This window comes from Vigna unguiculata, chromosome 4 (genome assembly GCF_004118075.2).
Source record: "Vigna unguiculata cultivar IT97K-499-35 chromosome 4, ASM411807v1, whole genome shotgun sequence".
In the NCBI taxonomy this organism is placed as follows: domain Eukaryota; kingdom Viridiplantae; phylum Streptophyta; class Magnoliopsida; order Fabales; family Fabaceae; genus Vigna; species Vigna unguiculata.
Genome location: NC_040282.1, coordinates 8,523,341 through 8,547,963, shown reverse-complemented (window position 1 = coordinate 8,547,963; position 24,623 = coordinate 8,523,341). Strand labels below are relative to the sequence as shown.

The 24,623-nt window shown below is 31.1% G+C and overlaps 1 protein-coding gene across 1 annotated transcript; it reads left to right on the top strand.

Moving 5' to 3' along the window:
- The first annotated feature begins 18,595 nt into the window (after positions 1-18,595).
- On the top strand, positions 18,596-21,426 carry LOC114181717 (probable polygalacturonase). The gene is made up of 6 exons (XM_028068249.1): positions 18,596-18,707; positions 19,025-19,357; positions 19,935-20,055; positions 20,158-20,332; positions 20,444-20,514; positions 20,612-21,426. The coding sequence occupies exons 1-6, from the start codon at positions 18,612-18,614 to the stop codon at positions 21,298-21,300; spliced, it is 1,485 nt and encodes a 494-aa protein (XP_027924050.1). The 5' UTR covers positions 18,596-18,611; the 3' UTR covers positions 21,301-21,426.
- Positions 21,427-24,623: the final 3,197 nt, after the last annotated feature.

Here is a 24,623-nt window from a genome sequence, read left to right as displayed (position 1 = left end):
TGATAAACGGGTTAGAAATTTCAACCCTCTTCACCACAAGGCAGGGTCACCCCCCAATTGTTTTTATTTTATATTTTAATTATATTTTATTATTTTTAAATTTATTCTATATATATACACACACACACACACACACACTTGTAAATAAATATTAAAAACATATTTAATCATATAAATATTTCCTAAGCTTTTAATTGATTAATTAATATTTTTAATTAGATAAATTAAAATATTTATTACATTCCATGCTAAATTACTTTATTATAACTAATAATTAGAACTTAATTTGTAAGTGTTAATGATTTAAATTATAATAGTATTACATTTTTACAAAAAATTAGTACATAAAATTTAATATTTTATTTGTTTATTTAAAATTTTAATTTTAAAAATAAAATAAAAATAAAACGGGCTAGTGGGTCGGGAAGGGTTGATCCGTCCTTGCCCTCCAATTTAGAGGGTTGGGACAAAATAGGTTGATGAGATGATAATTCCAACTCGACCTGTCCCATTTTGGCAAGCTGGCCTGCTGACCACTACTAATTTTGCAACCCCTAATTAGAAAGGGACAACAACTCATTATGGGTGTAGTTAGAATTATCAACAAGAGTGTCTAAACTCCCTTGTATTGTGGTTTGATGTAATCTACTCTAATTCTCTATACTACTATTATTTTATAAATACCATTATTGTTATTCACATATTAATAAGTTGGTTTATGCTTTAATGTTTGGATGAACTAATCACTCATCTTACATAACTGATTTAGGTTTAGTTGTGAAACTAATCTTGAAGCCAAGGTCATGAGTTTGAATACTATGAATATATTTAAATGTTTTAGTTGAGTTAAAAGTCTTGCACTTAAAGTATGGATTCATTCATTAATGATGGAGGAATCAACAATGTGATTGAAATGCCTAGGTTCTAAACTCAAGGGATTAATTTAGAATGAGCTAAGAACTTTCAATGACATTGAATACCTACATTGGTATATACTGAATCAGTAAATGTACAATTGAAGAAGATAGGTGAAAGCCAATATGAATATGCATTCATATTGGTTCATTTTCAATGTTGTCTTAGCTTTATTTAAAGGGTTAAATATGTTTTTGGTCCCTTAACTTTCAGTGAAAATTGGAATTAGTCCTTTTTCGAAACTTTTGCCCAATTTAGTCTTCATCTTTAAAAATGTGAGAATTTAGTCCTTTTAACCAAATTTTGTTAAGTTTATTTGATATTTCAAACATGTTTCATGATAGCATTTGAGTTGTTTATATTGTGTGACACATTTATGCTTCAGTGTTAGTTGAAATGCTATCATGAAACACATTTGAAATGTTAAATAACTTACCAAAATATTGTTAAAAGGATTAAATTCACGTCTTTCTAAAGTTGGTGGACTAAATTGGTCCAAAGTTTTAGAGATGGACTAATTTTAATTTTCACTGAAAGTTAAGAGACCAAAAACATATTTAAACCTTATTTAAGTCATTTGCAACAAACATCATCAACACTATTTTATAGCACACTTCATAGCAAGTAAATACAAATTAAAGTTACTTGAAATTTTAGACAAGTTCTTATGGATATGACATTTGTTTGGTTCTACAATTGACTCAGTACACTAGCAGGAGGTAAAGAAAGAAGTCAATACATACATATCACCAAATAGCCATACGGTTCATCATGCATGCATACTAATCACCAACATACATTTCTACATGATAACATGATCTATGTCCGAAAGGTTACGGGTATTGAATTTAACTTAAAGATTCTTCACCTGTCACATGACTATTTTTGTACATTTATGGGCTATCTCTTAGGAGTAAGTCCTCTCATATGATAGGTAAGCTCCCCATCTATGATTAAAAGACATGGTCCTTATTTCATATATATACCTCCTTTCCACATCCATAGGAACTTCCTTCAACTCTCACCTTTTAATTACCTTTCTATACGTGAGTCCAATAACCAATAAAATCAGGATAATCTCCTTGAATCCCTATTATTCTTTCTAACACAATACTTTTAATAGCTATACTAAACTTTCCTTCGATAATTGATATATACTTTCAATGGTGTTGTATTTTTTCCTAAATAGATTTCAGACGGTTCAATTGTAACATTATTACAAATGTTAAGGAATTTCTAAAGTAAAACAAAGGAAAGAATGCAAGATACTACAAGAACATAAAAGATTATCAACTATTAAAATGTGACACTCCAATAAAAAAGTGACAAACAAAAGCTAGGCAAATAAATCTTCACCTGTAAATTTTACCAAAAGGTAACTTCATTATTATTGATAATTATTGATGCCATGCCATCTATTGGTAATTACTAATGGTTCATCACTAAAGTTTGAGAAGGTGAGTCATTTGTGAATCCTAAATCATGAAAATACCATTAATAATTACCCAATATTCTACCATAAATTAATATTGGAGGATAAAATTCTAGAAGTTAGTAATGATATGATTTTCAATAAATTACCATTAAATTTATTCTTTCAATAATATGATTTTATTTTAGGATAGTTATATACTTGGTAGTCCCAAATTTCTGCATTTGAATTATAATATGCATATCAATAAAAAAATCAACTGTAAAATACCAAAATCCTTTAATATAAGTTATTGTTCTTACAAGGCCGAGATAGTACCTTGTTGAGATCTTAGAACTTCCCAATGGGTTCTTATGCCTTCAGTCTTGGTCGCTTACAAAGTATATGTCTCCTTTGTCACAAATGGGGGGTACCTACAAAAAGGGGCTCCAACGCTTAAGTCAACACAAAGGTATCTCTGGGTTAAATATTCAAGATTAGTGATTAATGAATTGCGTACCTCTAATTGAAGGGGTCCACCTATATTTATACTAATTATTTTAATTGTTAAACTTACCTTAATTACTTTTGCTTGTTCTCGGCCTTAGGGTTTTCAATTGGAGTTATTTGAGCCTGTCACTGTAGGCCCAATTTCTACTAAGAAGCTTTATTGGAGTTTTACTTAAATTTGCCTAAGTTTTACTTAAAAGAGGTCGTTTACATGCTAGTTTGCCACCATGTTGCCTTTTTGTTGTTTTTACTTCTGTCTTATAGTCGTTAGATTTGTATCAACTAGTTGTTTGAAGTGTATTTGGAGTGACTCATGTGTAATCAACCTTTTGGTATTAAGCTTGTGATTGACTCTTCTAAAGTGAATTTTCGGCCCTTGGCTCAATTTGCAGTCATCAATTGGCTAATTCTGTTTGTTATGGTTGGTGTGTGTGCTTGGTTAGGGAGTATTCAACCCCATCAAGCCTCTATGGTATGAGATGTATTCGGCCTTATCTAGCCTTTACAATAGAAGTAATGTCCGACCTTATCTAACATTTATGGTACGAAGAGTATCCAACTTTATCTGGCCTATACGGTACAATTATCATTATTCTCAAATATCTGGTTATCATAATTCTCAAATATCAAGTGATGAGCAAAAAGACTACGATCATTCTTCAAAATATGTTTGGAGCATTGTAAATATGAGTTTATGTGATTATAAAAAGGATTATATTTATATTGCAAAAGAAATAATTGTGAAAAACATCATATATGAAAATCAAATAAAAAAGTTATTCAAATCCATATAAAAGGAATTCTCTTGCTCCAAGACAAGTTCTATTATTATTATAATTAGCTCATAAATATTACAAAGTTCTCGACATATTAATATAATACATTGACAGACATATTTTGCAGAGAAGCATTAAGTCATGATATGTAGAACTTACAAGGTACTTTAATCCCATATATAGTCACTCTTCATGTAATATAAAACAACACATACACTACTGTCTCATTAACAACCAATTTTTGTGACCAAAAGTTATTAGTTACTATAGAGACCAATTTAGATACCAATTTATAAAATAAAAAATTATTAGTTACAAATAATCACTATTATAAATAAAAAATTATAATTGGTCTCTAAATTGGTTTCTAAATTTAGCTACCAAAGTTTTAGCTACCAAAGGAAATTGGTCACTAAACATTGGCTACCAAGATTTTTTCTACCAAAGGAATTGATTTCTAAATTAGTCTCTGATTAATTGGTGACCAATTTAGTGACCAATTATAATTTTTTATTCATAATAGTGACTATTTTAGCAACCGATAATTTTTTATTTTGTAAATTGGTATCTAAATTAGTCATTATAGTAACCAACAAGTTTTAGCCATTAAAATTGATTGTTAATAAGATATTTTATTGTAGTGATAGTTAATGTTTAATTATTTAAACTATATCTAGAAAGCTAGCCATTGAATTATGGCTATTACTAATAAGGATTCATGACTCGTCATTAAGATTTAAAGTAGCTAATAATTTATTAAAAAAATATTTTTCAAAAAAATTAAAACCTTGAAAGGTTTATTGTTTCTTCTAAATTCTATCCCTCGAACATAATTAAGTTAAACATTAAATCTTCTATAGATAACAATAGTATATTATATATAAAAAAACCTTCAACCAAAGGACGAACAATGCGAAAAGTATATCTAAAGAAAAATGAGAAACTGGTTTCAATAGCACAATTTAAAACTTTTATTTTAGAAAAATTTAAGGTAATATCATTGACCATAAATTGTGAAACTTTGTTGCTATAGCAATTTAGAATTTGACAGCAAGGGAACTCTACTACCATGTGTTGTACAATTGTTTTATGAAGAAGGCTAGATGGGTCAAGGCATAATCGAATATTGATACTTGAATTGTTATACTCTTAAGTAGAAAGAGTTGTGTCCTAACTCTACTTTCAATATAGTCTTCATGAATGTCACTAGATCATGCCTCATTTTGAAGAATGAATTTAGTTTCATGTACAAACAAACACAATGGGGATTTGAGTTAGGGATTTGGGGTTTTCTCATTGCATGATTTGGAGATTTCAGGTTTATTAAGGCTCCTACAATATAAATCAAGAAGAATTAAAATATTTTTCTTAGATCTTACAACTATCAGCTGTAACTTTTAGTCTAGTGGTAAATACACGATCCAACAATTTCTATAAGAGTCAAGGTCACTAGTTTGATTCTCAGTAGACAATTATTTAGGGGGAGATTGTTACGAGTTATACTGTTATCCCGTGGTGTAGGTCAAGTGGGCCGAGTACAATATTGAAGAGTTTGATTCTTAGTGGGACAATTGTTGAGAGTGAGATTATTACAAATGGCATTAATTATCTCGTGGAAGAAGTTAGGTGATCCAAGTGATAATTGATTTGTGGTGCTTGGACGACTACACTCTTAAGTAGAAAGAGTTACGTATTGACTTTACTTTCAATATACTATTCATGAAATCCACTAGATCATGCCTCATTTTGAAAATGAATTTATTTTCATTTATAATCAAACACAATGGGGATTTGAGTTAGGGATCTGGGTTTTCTTATTGCATGAACTAAAGATTTCAGGTTTACTAAGACTCCTATAATACAAATAAAGAAACAATAGCATAAAAAAAATACACAAATAAAAAATACATCTTAAACATCCAAAAAGAAATAGTAGATGAAATACCAATAAGTATAGAGCATCATGTAGTTTTAAGAGCTGAATTAAGACTCAAGCAAGCTTTCCAAAATGTTCTTGAGCTTGGTGATACCCTTTTGCATGAATCCCATAGTTGCTCCAGGTTCGTAGTCTTCTACTCACTCATTAACATTGAATAGTTGCATACAATAATTGAAATTTATAGTATCAAGGAGGACGAGAGAAATCAATAGTCTTATCGAGAATGCAATGAACTTTAAATATGGAAAGAAAAATTGATGGAAATTAGGGTCAAAGATTGAGAGAGAGGGTTGAATGGAGCGAAAGTGAAATCGGAGAGGGAATCATGTAAGACCCGGGAAAATTAATTAATTAAATAATTAATTAATTAATAAATGCGGGTAGTGGGAGTCTTTGTGACATTTAATTCTGACATGTATGATGTGGAAAAGTGCTAGCTCAAGTGGTTGAGAGCATTTAAGCATGTTGAGAGAACTTGAGTTTGAGTCCTATGTATGCCAATTGTGTGTTATTTAAATTATTATTTTTAATAATATGTGGATCATGTTAAGTGATAATATAATCATAGAATTTTATGAATTATCATGAAACATGAATTGGTTAAATGGTTGTGTATTGAGTTGGCATTGGCATGGTCATAGTTTTAATCTTGGTGGCTCTAAACTAAACTTTCTTTTTGCTAAAATTAGTTTTGACATGAATGTGAAAGGGCATAGGAACCCTAGCTGGCCAAGGAGCAGCCAAGAAAGGCTGAAAAATAGTCCATTATGACTCATTGAATGGCAATTACCATCCACATTAAACTCATTTTCGTTTTAGAACATTAACCTATCATTAAGGCACCATTAAAAGGCAAATTTTAGGTGAGAAAAAAGGTTTTCTCTGTTGCCATTATTGCATAGGAAGAAGAGCACGAATTCAGAGAGTGTGTAGTGAGAATTGAGTGTAATTGGGAGTTGAATTGAGGGGAAGTGCTAGGCGGCCTAATGATCAAAGAGGATATCTCAAAGTCTCCATTTTAAACAAAGGAATTCAGGTTAGGGGAGCTGAACTGTATCTTTTGTTTTCGTATTGATAATTGCATGAAATGTATGATAAATTGAATGCATAGACTATGCCAGTTGGTGTAGTTTCGCATTTTTTGGAATTTTCCAGAAATTGCCTGGTGGGTGATGAACCACCGTCAGATGACTCATCTTTTTTGGGTAGTTGTAGGTTCTAGAGATGGAACTGTCTGGTGGCACAGACTATCCGCCAGGCGACGCATGGTAGTGTACCCAATTTTCTCGGTTTTTATGAGGCGCTTGGCGGTGATGAACACCCGCCAGGCGACGCGAGCCAATTTTGGCTCAATTTGTATGTTTTTTGTGTTCTGGAAGGAGTCTGATTGGGGAGAAATCATGTTCTCATTGTTGTGAATGATTAGACATCATATATCCTTCAAAATTTGTGGAATTGGGGATTAATTGAGATGAAAATTGTATGAACATTACTTTAGGGTTCATGGATTTGGGATTTTTATGGTGGCACTACTTTAAGTGGAAAATGTGAATGAATTTCGTATATGGAAAAGTTTAGGGGTGAACCGTAATCCTAAAAGCTGGAGCGTAGCCTATGGAGTCATAATTGATTGAAATCAGGGTTGTTGTGTGTGGGATAATGTTCGCAGGTGCGGGGAGAATTGTGGGGGTTCCTTTATGGCAGCCGCTAGGTGCCACACCAGAGTGGTGGGTTTGTGAGTTTTGGTGCGCAGTGGTGGTTGGGGAATTAATTTGGGGTCATGTGCAATATAATTTTAAGGGCTGGGAAATAGTATAAGGATTGGCCTAAACTGAAAATTGGTGGTAATTGTTAATAAGGTTTAATGGGAAGTATTGGAATTGGCATGACTCAAAGTAGTGAGGAATTGTAATTATGGAGGATTAGTTAGATGATACAGGGAAATTATTGTAATGGACTGGTCAAATAAGAAGTAGGAGTTCATGAATATATATGTGAGGGAGCTTAGATGGATAAACCTAGGCTTGTTAAGTTATAGATTAAGACAAGGTATTAAGACAAATGGGACCATGAAATGAATAATATGGTATTAGTAGTGTTCCTAATTGATTGTGATGAGGTGTTCATATCAGTTGTATGAGGCATAGCCTTAACTTATGGTTAAGGATGGTTAAGGATTCTAATAATAATATGATTGAAGTGAGAACTTTTGAAGTGGTAATTATGATGGAAGTAGGGCATTATGGGCACTGTATTATGCTATGACATGAAAATTGGATTGATTAAGTAACTCTATGTGTGTGAGGATGCAAGTGACTACGCTTGAACCTGAACCTGAACCAGTACTACGTTAGTACTGATGTGGCGCTTGATGGCAGCGTGGGAACCGCCAAGCGACAGTTGTGAAAGTAGAGGGTAATAAGAATGTGTGGCGCCTGACAGTGAAGGTAGTCCCGCCATGCGATACTTGTAGAGGGAGGCTGTGTAGTGGCGCTTGGCGGCACGCATCCCTTGCCAGGCGATTTGGTAGCGCGTTGCGCCTGGCGCTTCGTAGGATGAGCCAAGCGATTTTATGCAGCATAGGTGCTTTGCTTGCTTGGGATTTGCATGGTCTACAAGGCTTCTGTGTTATCTCGAAGGTCGACTTGCTGGTGTTCCTTGAATTGTGGCTCAGAACGTATCTCTTGAGTTGTGGCTCAGGATAAGGGTTAAGCACGTGACATTCTCGGAATGACATCTCTTGAATTGTGGCTCGGGATGGCGATGAACACGAGGAACTCTTGAGTTATGGCTCGGGTTGGCGAGTGTTGCTGGTGTGAGTGTGCATGTTGTGGCGTGTACGAATGGTCCAAGATAGATTGCCCTCCTCAGTATTAAGCTGACGAGTTTGGTAGTCTTGGGACGTTACGAATGTTATTCGTATTGGGAATTCCACCTGGCGTTACAATGTGTGATCCGTAGCATGGTTTCCCGCATGTGCTGTACCAATTGTGGCTGGTAGGTGTGGTAGCAAGACATCTTGAGGTATTCAGCAGAAGACGTAGAACACGGTGAACATGGTGGTGACCATGTTGTATGGCATCAAAGGATGGAATTCCTTTGGTGTGATTGTGATATATATATATGTGTGTGTGTGTGTGTGTGTATGATTGTTTTATTCTGTTAGCTCACCCTATCTGCTTGTGTTTGGCGATGATCGTGTACGCGGTACACGGGAGCAGATGATGTTGTAGATGGATCTGGTGAGACATAGAGTCGGAGTGGGGCTAGCTTAGGAATTTATCAGAGTTTTATTATGCTTTTGAATTAGTTGTAAACTTTTAAATTATCAGACAAAAGTTTTGTAATCGAGTTTATAATTATGGATTTTGGAATAAATTCTGAATATTAAATGTTTTAAATTTCCCGCGTTTTTGGAAAATGATATTTCAATAAATGAAGTTATTAATTATTTCTTTATTTTATTTATTTAAATCAGTAATATCCGATCAGGATGTTACAAAAAATATAAATGGTTAGTAAAGTAATTAGGAAGGGTTGAAACAAAGTAGGAAGAAGAATCGAGATCATGCTTTGTCGTAGCTCTTCTTATGTAGAGGTAGATATTTGATGAAAATAGGAAGAGTGAAAGGTTTTGAGGCTCCAATTGTTGTCATAACTCCTTCGAATAATAATGGGTTGGTATAAACCTAAGTGACATTATGGAGGTAGAGACAACATGACTGAAGAAACAAAGCATGGTAATTGTACGAGCAACACCAAGCACAAATGGAGGCGATAATAGACACAATAACGATGACAACAAATGCGACAATGAGTTGGACATTTGCATGAGTTGTGATTCGACACAACACATGAGCTGAGACAACACAAACAATGATTTAATAAGACAACAAACGTTAGAAGTTCCACGAATGGGAGAGAAAAGATTACGAAACACAAAGAGAAAAATGATGAATGCACAAAATTTCACTATTTTAGGAAATGAATAAAGGAAATAACAATGTTGTGAAAATTATCATACTTCAATTTCTATTTTTCTTTTACTTTTAAAGATGGTTATTTAAGTTGTAGCATTTGTTTGGAAAAATACAAGCAACTATTATTCTTTATCAAAATTTATGGTTTAACCATAGTTTCAAGATTGAAAAGTTACATTTATTTTCAAAATTCTTTTTTGTATTTTTTTCGAGAAAGTGATTCAAAAATTATTGTTAAAATTGATTATGAAAAGCAAATCTTGCTTATTGATTGCAAAAATAAAATATTAATATTCATTTTTTTAAATAATTCATTCATTAATATATTATGAATAAAGCAATGTACATAAATACATTTATTAATTATGTACTTAATAAACTAATAGTTATTAATGAGTAATTAAAAAATTATTATTTTTCATTAAATAACTAATAATTATTAAGGGATTAAGTATGTTTTAGTCCCCAAACTTTGACGTGAAATTGGAATTCGGTCTTATCCAAAATTTTGATACATTTTAATTTCAAATTTTAAAAATAAATAGATATAGTCATTTTAATCCAATTACGTTAGATTTATTTTGATGTATGGAACACATTTCATGCTAGCATTTGAGTTGTTCACACCGTATGACTCATTCATGCTTCAATAACTATTGACTAATGTGTTTTACATGTAAATTTTTTAACATAATTGAGTTAAAAGGACTATATACATTTCTTTTTAAAGTTTAAGAATCAGAATGTATCAACTTTTCAAGCATGTACAAATCCAATTTCACGTTCAAGAACTAAAAGCATACTTAACTTATTATTAAGTGAATAATTTATATACTAATATTTTTCAATTAAATAATTGCTATATTAATGTTTATTTAATGAAATAATTTATATACATGTATTTATTAATTAAATAGTTACTACATTACTATCTATTCACTAAATAATTAATATTATTATTATTATTATTCAATAATCTATATATTAATAGCTTTTTAATTAAATAATCATTAGCATTAATAGTTATTAATTTAATAAATAAATATATTAAAATACATTAATATGAATATATTTTTAATTACATAATTTATCAATAGACTAGTAGATATTATGAGCGAATCTTAATATTTCTTTAACTATCAACTTTTGTATAAAACTTTATCTACGAAAACTTTGTCCAATCATAAATAAACATTACTCGACTCATATATCCAACTTTTTCTTTCATGACACTAAATGTGAAATTTATAGGCAATCTTTCTTTTTTATCGAGCTCATATTATTAGTGAAAATTTATATATATGATAGTCATGATACAACTTGTTCTTACCAAATTTGGCAAAGATATCCCAAATGGTGGAATGACCTAATTATTGACATGTAACTAAGCTTTAAATCACCATGAAGAGGATGTTCACTTACAAAGACTCTCTTATGCTTAAGTAAATAAGATAATAAGTTGATATATGAGAGTAAAGTAATTATTAGATTATTATACTTCTTGTGGTGGCATAAATTTATAGGCTTCATAGACCATGAGTAAACAAATATATCAAACACATTCTGTTACTTAAGATAATCAAGTATTATATCTTGAAGATATTACAATAATTATTATATTATAATATCTTGGAGATATTAGATAATAAATTATTCACTAGTGCATTTTGGACTTTCTAACTCAAGCTTTATGCCTCGGTTATAGCGAAAACGAGGCATATAAACACGTAGTGGCAATTTTGTAATTTATGCAATGTTTTATGCCTCAGTTATTAGTTGACCCGAGGCAGTAAAGTCAGTTTATGCCTCGGTTGTTACTGACCTGAGGCAGTAAAGCTAGTTTATGCCTCGGTTGCTACTGACCCGAGGCAGTAAAGTTGCAACAATTTTTTTTTTCTTTTTTTTTCGGACTCTATGGTTTCAGGTGTTAGGACCCGAGGCAGAAGATGGTGATATGACTCGATTTTCAATTGAACCGAGGCAGAAGGTGGGATAAAAATCTTCAAAACCAGAAATAGTCCATCTCCGTCCTCTAGTGCGCAAAAACCCTAACCCTCCTATTTCCTTCTTCGATCCTCTGCGTAAGTTTCCTCAAGGAGTTAGAGATGTGTAGCAATGGAGTGGCTAAAGTGTTGCATTCTAAATGGGTTTGTGACGTTGTTGTGTTCGTGACTTTGGTTGCAGTGGTTATGAATATCTGATGGAGGCGTTGTTATGCAGTGAATCTCGCGATTAGGGTTCGTGATGGCTTGGTTCAAATGTTACAGCGTTGAGTTTTCTGGCGTGGTGGACGTGTGTTGGCTAGGTTCATTGTGGTTCGTCTGCGTGGAAGAATCCATGGCGCGTCCTAGATCGCTGGGTTCATTTCGTCTTGCTGCAATGAGATTTTGGGGAAGAACTGGTTCGTTTCGTGAGTGCAGGAACGTGAACGAAGCTACGTCAATGGTGGTTCGAAGGTACTGCGTCATTCTCGATCTGCCCGTGGTCATGCTTCTCGATTTGCTTCGTCAGCATTGTTCCGACATCATTCGTGTGGTGAAGATGGTGTGGAAGACTGGAGTGGAAGGTCGGAGAAGATGAGAGAAATATCATTTCTACAACTCTTTTTTTTTTTTAATTTTTAACGCATATTACGCCTCGGTTGCCATCAGAATCGAGGCAGTAATGATGGAATATGCCTCGGTTGAGAACCGAGGCAGAAATATTACCCTTTTTGTCTCGGCTGTATATGCCTCAGGTTTTAAACCGAGGCCAAATGACCAAAATAACCGCGACAGAAAGTCTTTCCTGCACTGGTGATTGTTATAATATTTTAGAGATATAAGAGAATATGATAATAAGTTATTTTATCATAAGATATTAACTGTAAATATCTTGGAGATATTTCTTAATAACTTTAGGATATAACACAATCTGATTATAGGATATTATACCATAAGATATTAACTGTAAGTATCTTGGAGATATTTCATAATATCTTAGGGGTATGTACATAAGCCGTCTAACTCAGAAGCCAAAAATAAGTTGCAGGTGGACTATTGTGATGGATGAATGAGTTTTATCATTCTCGTTTAATTGTATTTTGTGAATGTCGAGTGCACCTAAGCTTAGAAACATGTCTCATTAAAACCTTGCTCGACAAAAAACGAAATTTTAGGCAAAAAAATTACGAACTAACGAAAAAGAGTACATAATTCCACACTCATAAGGTACTTCAATGTTTCCAAGTAAGTCAAATGATTGGACACTTCATAAGATATTTGGAGTTTTTCTAAGTAAGTCCATGGTTGAAAAATCGCAAGGTAGTTGGAGTGTTTCCCAAGTAGCTCCCTGGTTGGACACTCACAAGTAGTTTGGATATTTTTGAGTAAGTCACATGATCAGACACTCGTAAGGTATTTGAGTTTCCCCAAGTAAGTCAATGGTCAAACATTCTTAAGGTACTTGGAGTGTTTTCCTAATAGGTCCATGGTCGAACATTTGTAAGGTTCTTGGAGTATTCCAAGTAAGTCCATGGTCGGACACTCGTAAGGTTCTTAGAGTGTTCCAAGTCTATGGTCGAACACTCGTAAGGTTCTTGGAGTGTTACAAGTAAGTCCATGGTCGGACACTTGGGCTCAAATTTACTGATTTTTGTTGAGCTTCCTCCAAACTAAGTTTGCTTTTTAAAATACTCGTGTATTATAACATCTCACTACTCTTGCTTTTGAGTTATATCTTATGCCATAGACCTCTTCTCGTAATTCCATATAATGTTCGTCTTTACTTTTGAGGTATTTCTCGTATAAGATTTGTCTTTGCTGAATATGTTGCTTTTGAGTATTTTCTTTCATGAAGCTCGACCAATACTTAGTTGACTTTTGCCGAACTCAAGCATTTTTCATTATTCTTTGATGAAACATCATGCATTAAGTAATTATTAGTAGGAATCGTCAATTTTGGACTTACAATGTATAATTGTCGATCATCTATCTGATCATTGTCATTATTTTAAGATTATTCTCATTTCTCGTCTTATAAATAATTTGCTTATGTGGTCGACATTATTATGCGTTTGATTTGAACTTTGAGTGTTGGCTTTTTGTACTCGGATTGAGTCTTTCTAAATTCTAACCGACGATCTAGATTGATCTCTTTTGAGTCCTTCCCATGTAATCACTACTAAAAAAAACTCATATTTCCTGCCAATTTTGTTTTGAAAATTTTTTGGTAGAAAATACTTATAAATTTTGTAATGAAAAAAAAATTGTAGGAAATTGCTGCCAATGTTTTTACAAAATATTTTGTATAAAACACTTTTCGCAACAAATTTTGTAAGAAATACTTGCGAATTTTATAATTTTGTAGGAAATAATTACCCACGAAGGAATTACCTGCCAATTAAAATTCTTAGAAAAAATAGCAGAAAAAAAGCCTTTTCTTGCAAATTGTTTTAACAAATTTGCAAGAAAATTCCCATGTAATATGAGAATTTGTAGTAGTGAATGTTGCTATTTCCACTCAAAGGCATTGCTCATCATCTTTAATTGGTGTCGGGAATTGCAAAGCCTCTAATGAAGTAGTATTAAGAGGAGTTTTAGTGGAATAGGTTGTCTCTTCTCACTTCTCTGATCTTAAGCTCGTTCATTTATTCATATGTTGTACTGTTTTGCAACTCATTGCTTTGCTACCTCTTCTCGTATTTCATGTATGAAGTTGAGATTGAGTTGGCAATCCTCCTTGTTGTGTTCCTTGTTAAAGTGTTTCTTGCCAAACTCTAGTAGTAGGTAAATCCCTTTTCCTGCAAAGATGATTTAGGTGAAGCTTTGGGCTCTTAATGAAGAATGGTGTAAGTTGATACTAGGACCACCTAAATTGCCAACTTCGAGGTGCATAAAAGTTTTCTAGAGGAAAATATTGTTGAAAGTTTTCTCGTCTTATTAAGAACCTTATCTTTCCTAGCCATAGTTTTCCTTAGACACTTTTTACAAATTTCCCAACATAAATTCTCAAAAAGATTTCACATTCTTAGCCATGGCACAACCATCTGTAAGAGAATATCACTTGTACTTCACCTTCTTTCATTCGATTTTCTTCTCTTACCTTGTGTATAAGGTTGATAAATTTGTAAGTTATCATTATTGTGGGCTTCATCAACGTTTTGTCTTCTTCAAGAGGCTTCTTCGTGTTATACCAAGTTCATAACATCGAACGAGAACATGTCTCTTTATTGTGGATTCTTGTATTGTGACAAATAAGAACGCTCAGTATGAAACACTATGTTTCCTTTTGATGTAGAAAATGGTTATGACCAACCCAATTACTTTCAAATTGCGAGAATAAGTAGGACTTGCCTTCTTACTTTATTCTTTTGGTTTAATCTAATGATGTTTATGACGAGAACCAGGTACACAGGTGAATTGGTTAAAGTTGTGTGATATGAAGAAACCATAGCTAGATTGATGGATATAGTACGAACTTCACCCGAGGGAACTTTTTCGACACATGATGATACAATCATATCCAAGAAATAGTACGATCGTTTCTGAATTTGAATCCTCAAGAGGCACGACACGAATAAATCAAAGAAGAACACAAAATAAGAAAGATATGAAGGATGTCACAATCTAGCAGATTGATATGTCAAGTGAAGATTCGCCACAAAGATGTTAATCTTTGATAAGAACCAAAGGCTTAAGACAAGAACAAAGAGAATCCTCTCTTTAATGAAATGACTAAAAGTGTCTACAATAGTTTTGGTACATCTATATATAGGCACATAAGTTTAAGAAAACCTAGGAACCCTACAAGAAGGCCCAAGCCAAAACATAAACTAATTTATAAAAGAAAGCCCAAAGCCCAAAAACATATAAACATAAATAATTTCTAAAAGAAAACCCAAAGTCCAAAATATAAACTAATTTCCTAATAACTGTCCTTAAAAAGTGCTCCAAACCATGATCTTCATATCCTTTGAATTTTCACTTGTAGTTGCTTGTAGCATCAAAAGCCTTGAATAGATTTGATTTTCCAATCTCTTGCTCCTTGCCCTTATCATAAGTCCTTTGAATTGTAAAGGTTCATCTTCAAGTTCTTCTTGTATGGAATCTTAAAGATATTTCATAATTTCTTGAGGATATAACAAAATCTGATTATATGTTATTATATCTAGAGATGGATCCAAAACTTCAAGAAAGGGGGATCGAAAGAAAATAATATTTAACAAAACTTAAATCACAATAAATAAATACACGATACCTCTTATTTAAGTTGTGCACGTCATTCTTTCATGTCATAAAATTCATCAATGGTAGAATATGTATCAAACTTCTCAACAATCCCTCTCTCAATGTAGGTAATCAAACAATCAGCTAGACATTCATCTCCCATATTGTTTCTGGGTCTATTTTTCAATATATTTATAGTTGAAAAAGATCTCACAATTGTAGCAGTTGAAACATGTAGAGTTAATGCTAATCGTATTAAACGATCAATCAAAGGATAAGTCAAATATTTTCTTGTTTTTACCAATCCTTGATATAGCTTTGTTGAAAGATTTCTCATTTCAAAACGAAATGGCACATCAAATTCATATATAATGTTGAACATGTATTCTGAGATGCAACTTTTTCTTTTCCATAAAATCATCAATGTAAAACTTTGTTGCCAATTCACAAATTTTCTCCACATTAAATGATTTGGAAAGACCTTCTGGATCTAGAGCTGCACTTAAAGTAAGTAACTCCACCATAATATCACAAATATATACTATTAAGCTCCTACAACTAGGGGAATTAGGGCCAACTCCTTCATGTCACAAAAATGCACAACTCTTTCCATCATTCTTTGTTTTTCCAATTCCTAAATCCCACTTTAGAAAACGAATTTCTTCCATCATTTCAAACAGCATAATTATTATTAAACAAGTAGCAAGGTAAACAAAATGCAACATCCTTATAGGGTGAATATTCTAACCAACTAGAAAACATTTTAAACCAAGAAAGTTGAAAGTGTCAACAATGATTTCCAATATTTGAAGGTAGAACATTATATTGGTAGGTTGAAATGGTCCAACTTTTTTTAAAGTTCTACAAATCTTGTGACATTGGTCAACAAAATATTGCCAAATAGAAATATGTATTTTTGGATCTTTCTCTAGTGAAGAGGTATCAATATCATTTTCTTCTGCTCTATCAACTTTAGATTGAGGTTGTTCAATTTCTATTATTTGTGTGGTTAATGGAAAAGTTGGGGAGTTACCAGCTTAAGAAATTTCAATAGCTTTAATTTTAAAATATGCATCAATCGTAGATGATTTTCCCATAATGATGAATAAGTGTTCACCCTACATATCGTTGATAAAATTAAATTGAAAGAATAAGCCATGCATTCATGAATTGAAGGTTAAGGTTAGAACATTAATAAGACAAGAATGATTTTTTTACTTATTGATTTTAGTATATTAACTAAGAAAAGTTGTCAAAGTATTTGTGTGTGCGAGCTCCTTTGGCTTTGTCTTTGCAGAAGTTGGTGTTGGAGAATTGCAGAAGCTGAATAGAAAGATGAAATGTTGCAACTTGCAAATCACTTGGAAGTGTGAGCGGCACAATGACTTATTAATAAAGAAATTGTAATTGACTTCTCAAACAAGTTTTGACTTTTTGTTTTAATATAATATATATATATATATATATATATATATTTATATAATTTATATTTATTTCTTTTAAAGAGGGGTTGGGGGTTTGTGTATGGGGAGGGGAGGGGAGGGGAGCGGGGGGGGGGGGGGGAGGGGTTTTGGCATGCTTCCGCTTGTATATTGTGAATTGGTTCAATTGCCTTTTATCAATGTACATTATATTATAACAATCTCTCCCTTAACAATTATCTTATAATGTTGGAAATCAAACTCTTGATATTGGTTTTGGTATCAATTGTTGAATCCAATTAAATCACATTTCAATTGTAAATTAGCCTACATAACCTCCCTTTTTCATGCAACAATTGATATCACCAAATTTTTCATTAATCACATTTATCTACCACTAGAAATCCTTCACTAAATTTTGGTTAGTAGTACCCTATTTTTCTATAGATTAATATCCTTTGGTAATTTTAGTTTTTTTTAGTATATTTAATCGTAGCAAATATCAACAAATGATGTTGTAATTAAGACCATTAAGAATAAAATAAAAGATGAATGTTAATTTAAAAATTATGAAGGAATATAAGGATGACTTAATAGTAAAATTGAAAACGACTCTTGGATAAGATTGCGAGTTCAACAATTTGAAGACATAAGTTCAATTAATGGTAAAGTTGGAAGGTAAAGATTGTGGGTTCAACTTATAATTCAAATTCTCAACCGTTGAATAGAAAAAAAAAATCAATGAATTGTTCAACCTTCAAAACACAATAAAAATCAAAAACATTAAAATGATCTTTATTTTTAAGTATTTTCTTTCGAATATTAATATCATTTACAAAAGGATTTATTTTTCCCAATTAAAGCTTCCTTTAATATTAATATTTCAGATGGCCAATTCTTTTGGTATAAATAAATTTTTATTTTTTATATTAAATTTTTCCTTTTGACTTTAATTTTTTTCTTCACTATTTACATTTTAAAATATTTATTTTCAGTTATTTTTTCCCCTCTTAAATTTAACATACTTATATTACTCCATTAATATTAAAAGTATTCGGTCAATGCACATTATATTAATTAATTTGTCTTTCTTTTATTTCTTTCTAGATTAATTTTTTTATCCCAAATTTGACTGTTTATATTTAAAAAAAATTATTTTCACTTTTTTTCTATGTCCGTTTTTCTTCTTCGATTTAAGTTATTTATAATACTCTATAATGTTAAAGAACACTCAATCAATTAATACGTCAATTAATGTGTTATTTATTGATAATTATAACTGCCATAATTTATTCCTCTTTCCAAGTAAACTTTCTATAAAACTGAGTCAATAAGAAAAGAAAGAAAAAAAATGAAAATAGTTAATATGAATAATGAAATTTTTAAAACAATAAAACATTATTATTCAATCAGTGCATTCATTATTGATAATCCCCTCTATATATATCTGTCTATGTTTGTATCTTTTCTTCAAGAAAAGCTCAAGACAACAACTTCACTCTGCTATTCTCATACCATGAAGCAGTTTCTGCATCTCAGAAATAATTATGTAATTCTTTTTTCTTATCTCTAGATTTTCTTACGGCAGATAACACATTCTGTCATGAATAATCCATCTAATAGAGTTTTTGGGATGCATTTATAGACTTCCTTTTGTATTCTGATCATTTTCACATAGCAAAAGTTTGGTTAGTGTTGTTCATATATTTTTCAATAGCATTGTCTACAATAAATGGTATTTTTAATAAAAATCAGGGATGCGTTTGTCCACTTTTCAACTCTCGTGGACACGTAGTTCCGTCACTGATTGTTCACAAAGATGGTTTTTGTTGAATTGATATGATGAGTTTGGTGTTGTATGTGCAGGTCCTTGGTGTGATCTCTTTAATTGTGATACTGGGATCAGTGAACGTGAAGGTAGCAGAAAGTAGGGTTCAGAGTGAATTGGCGAAAACCGAATATTCTGCCATCAATTGCAGAAAGCACAGTGGAAGTTTGAAAGATTTTGGAGGAGTCGGTGATGGGAAAACATCAAACACAAAGGCTTTTAACTCTGCAATAAGCAAACTGAGCCAATATGGTTCTGATGGAGGTTCAACCCTTATTGTGCCACCAGGGAAATGGCTAACAGGTCCCTTTAATCTCACAAGCCATTTCACTCTTTTTCTCATGAAGGATGCTGTTATTCTTGCTTCTCAGGTATATCTAATCTAACCTATAACCTCTACTTTTCTCCCTTTTCTTGTAATCAATTTTTTAGACTTACACAACATAGCAAAAATCAAATATAATCCTTTATTATGACTACATTATTCATTTTAGACAATGAAAGTTTCTCTTTTTACTCAATCTTTTGATTACACAATATTTGTGCTTCTTATTTTAAGATGTCAATATCTTTCAATTTACCACCTCTTATCTGTTTCATAATTAAATTAAATTTTAATAGTTAAAAGAAATTATTTCTTTCAATACCATTCTCTTAAAGCCATCTAATTTAAATTAATTTGATCTTAAAACATATTTATATATTTCGAATTTATTATACGCAAAAATAATTGTCTTATTTTATGCATTCACTATTACATAGATTTGAATAGTTGTATATAAGTATAATTATTTTCTATTTTATAATTATTCTGAATATTTTTTTTATTTCTTTATTCTCAACTTCACTTTCAAGGATAATCCATTTAAACAAACAACACATCTACATTTTGCCTTTTCCAAAGTACTATAATAGCAAAATGATCACTTACATTCATCACATTAACAGAATGAATTAGAATGGCCTCATCTTCCTATATTACCATCTTATGGAAGAGGAAGAGATGCTCCTGGTGGAAGGTTTAGCAGTCTAATTTTTGGGACTAATCTCACTGATGTTGTAATTACTGGTAATCATTTACACAAACCATATTACTTTATTGAAGATTGTTAAGTTCTTTTCAAATTGGCTAAGTCATTCTGAATTGGATTTCCTTAAACTTGGTGATTAGGTCAAAATGGTACAATTGATGGACAAGGATCTTATTGGTGGGACAAGTTCCACAAGAAGCAGTTGACTCTCACAAGACCCTACATGATTGAGATCATGTACTCTGATCAAATCCAAATATCAGATCTCACTTTGATCAATTCCCCAACTTGGTTTGTTCATCCAATTTACAGCAGGTTTGATAAAATTCTCCTTTTTTTTTTCTTTCCAAATTTCTTAAAACTGCTTATTCGTTTTCATTGATGTATCGTCTGCTTCACTATTCTGATCAAGCTTTACATCTTCAGTAACATAATCGTTAAAGGGCTAACCATTCTTGCCCCAGTGGATTCTCCAAACACAGATGGAATTAACCCAGGTAAAATTGTTTGTTTTCAGTTTATATTACTTGAATTGGCAACATTAGGTAAAAACCACTGTCAAATTATTCTTACTAACTTTTCTCTTCTCCACAGATTCATGCACAAACACCAGGATTGAAGACTGTTACATTGTTTCTGGTGATGATTGCATTTCTGCAAAAAGTGGTTGGGATGAGTATGGAATTAAATTTGGAAAGCCAACACAACACTTAGTGATTAAAAGGGTGACTTGCATATCCCCAGACAGTGCCATGGTTGCATTAGGAAGTGAAATGTCTGGCGGAATTGATGATGTCAGAGTTGAAGATCTCACTGCCATCAACACTGAATCAGCTGTTAGAATCAAATCAGCAGTTGGAAGAGGTGGATTTGTGAAGAACATATTTGTCAGAGGATTGAATCTGAATACCATGAAATATGTATTTTGGATGACAGGTTCTTATGGACAACACCCTGACAATAATTATGATCCCAAAGCACTTCCTACTGTTACCGGAATTAATTTTAAAGATGTTGTTGCCAAGAATGTTACATATTCTGCAAAACTTGAAGGAATCTCCAATGACCCTTTCACTGGAATCTGCATTTCTAATGTGACTATCGAAGTGAGTGCATTGAAGAAGAAGAAGCTTCAATGGAATTGCACTGATGTTGCTGGAGTTACCAATAATGTCACTCCTCCACCTTGTGCATTGTTGCCACAGAAAGAGAAAACTGATTGTGCTTTTCCAAATGACAAATTACCCATTGAAGGTGTTCAATTCAAGACATGTTCCTTATAAAACAGTCTTGACAAATGTATTTGAATGTATCACATACATATATTAGAAATAATAGAAAGTAATGTGTTAGAAGAGAATAAATTGAGTTAATCTTATGAACTAAAAGATCATTACTTTTTTGTTTAAGGATTATTATTTCTAATTTTAAGCAAAACAAACTATTAATATCAGTAATTGGATTATTATAAGAAGGATGTGGAGATTAAGTTTATGGCCTATCCGGCCCTAGTATTACAAAAATAAAACATATTCAATTATTTTAACTATTAACAAATTTTAAAAAATTAATAAAATTAAAGTTTTTAAATTAAGATTGTAATTTTTTTTCTTATTGTACCGAAAAGAAATTACAATTTTATGCTTATATTATAACTTTTTTGTTATCCTAAAAATAAAATATAATATATTTATTTTATTGAATCAATTATTTATTTTATCTTTACTAAAATGATGTATAGTATGAAGATCAAAATAACTCACATTTGTAAGTTAAATCGGTTACAAATGAATATATAACTGAATTAAATTAGATGAATATATTTTCTTTAGTAAGGCAACATTGTGCATAGTATAATATATAAGTATTTTCATTTTAAAATCATTTAAATACTCTTAGTTATGGATCTTTTAAAAGAAGAATTATTAGAATGATATAATATTAATGAAATATGACCAAGACCCAATATCTTAAAATTTTCGGGTATGGATTCGCTCCATTTTTTTTATATATATCATTTAAAACAACTTAATTGTCTTTGTTTTCTTGATAAAAAGGCACTTGAAAAATATGTTTTCGAATTTTTTAGATTAATGAATTAATGCATAGTTTAGATAATTAATGAATGAGTTAATCAATAAATTAATTATTTACCTAATTACTTACATAATTAATTATTAAGTAATTAGTTAAATAATGAATTCATAAATCAGTAATTTAATTACATAATAAATTAAAAAATAAATTTATTTGTGTATTATATAAGGATAACTTTTTTTCACGCCATTTTTTATTAGAAAACAATTTAGTTTGTAAATTAATAATTTAATTAATTTATAGAAAAGTAAATTATTGAAAATAAATAAATTGTGAAGTAATATAAAAAAAACATATACATTATATATTCATTTTTCAATTTTAAGAACTAAAATATATCAAAATTTTGAATAAAAATAATTCTAATTTAACATTAAATATCAAAAACTAAAAATATATTTAACTTTTAAAATATCATATAATTATTTAGTTCGCTGTCTATACATAACATGTCATGGAATATATATAAGTTTCTCACCAAATTTGAGCATCTATTTTATTTGTCATTCATTTCAAATTTATTAATAAACATATTTTTTATTTGCAAAAAGAAATGTATATAATAGTTATTATTAATACAATTTATCTCTAAACTTTTATTCTAGTGTTTCCAATACTGCATATATATTAATTTTAATTGTAGCTAAAACAACATGAGATCAAGTGAGCAGAGCAAAATAATTGTAATTAAATCCAAAACTGTGACAGTTATGCACTAATTTACAAACAAATCCAAAATTCATTATAGCTACAGGATTATCTTCGAACAAATCCTCGACAACTCTTCAAGTAAGTGTATTGGATTTAATTGTAGCACGACAATGTTGTATCCACAAGAATTTGGTTAGATAAAATAGTGATCTAGAACCTTATTTAAATTTACAATAAAATAGTGATTAGGCTAAACAAATTTTAAATAGATTGTGTTGATGATTAATATGAAATGATGTTGATAAGAATGTTCAGACTGAACTTTACTAATCTTCTACTACTGTATTGTTATTATTCTGCTATAGAACAAGTTGATTGCTATATTTTCTTGAAAGTACTAAGGTAATTATAAATCAATTCCTTGATTTTAGAACCTAAGGATATCAAATCCAATGCAATTTCTCCAGTCTTTGATTGATGACTCCTTGCATTAAGAACATGACTATATGTTTAGGTTAAGCATATAGATCTATTCCTAGTTACATTAGATGATTTGGTTGGATCTTACCTTAAGCCAATTTTCTATCTCAACCTAAATTGATGAAATTAGATGAGTGATCAAGTCAACAAAGCAATAAATGCAAATCAAATCATTAATAACAACATAGGGAATAAAAAAAGTTACATTCAATCCCAACATAGAAGAGTCTAGCTACTCATGATGATGAATATGAATACAAACCCTTGTAGTTGTTGTCCCTCTCCCATGTCTCCTAAATTCTAATACAAACCCAAAAGGAGTTTTAGAGAGAAGCCAAAAATCAGCAAACTAAAAATTTCCAAGACTTAGGTTTTATTCAAATTTTGTATGTATATCTCTTTTACTTACTTTTGTTCATAATCTCTTTTATCTAAGGGCTACATGATCTTGGAAAGTTTGATGTTGTAGTTTATAATGGATCTTGGATTGAATGGGGAGCACAATCTTATACATCTGTTGACATCTCATAAATTCAACATTGTTAGATTTTTCTTTGTCAGAACTTAGTTGTAATTGTCAAACATCTTTTGATACCAAAAATTCCTCTACTACAATATTTCTTTTGGTTGAGTTGCTAGTTTTTTCTAAAACATTGGCATATTTATACTATTTCCTCTATTTAATGTAAATTTTGTCACATGGCTTATATGAAAATAATGATAGGATTGTTTAAGAAGACCCTATAATGTGTTGGGTAAACTAAAAGTTATAAATAAAATAATATTCTGATGCAAGTTTTAACATCTTCTCTTCAATAAATTTTTCTTTTAAATTTGAGTACCTATGAAAACTCTCTAAGTATTAAAATGAGTCGTTAGCCAAGAAAGGGGAGGGGGTGAATTGGCTTTCTAAAAATTTGATAACTTTTAAATTCTTAAAACCCATTTTTATTGAATCAGACCAACCATAAATTCAGAATGCAATTGCTACTAGACTGCATACTTTTACTCAATGGAAAACAAGGATAACAGATTGATTTCATTAAACAATTAACAAGGCAACATAATTCAACAGATCAAAATATCAATGCAATCGATTGAAATACTTAGAGTTCTACAGAAATTTGAATTTGAAGTTTAATTTAGAAACAATTTAAAAAACTTATCAAGATAGATTCTAATAAGTAGTACAAATAGAATCAAAGTCTCAGGTTTTGTCAAATCACTCAAGAACAACTAAAATATTGTAGAAGTCATGTTTCTTGAAGCTTTGGATCACAAACCAAGGGAGAATAGAGAGAATCAAGCAAGAGGACACAATTTATATATGGTTTACTCAAATTTGAGCTATATCTAGTTTGTCAAGGCAACCCAAGCT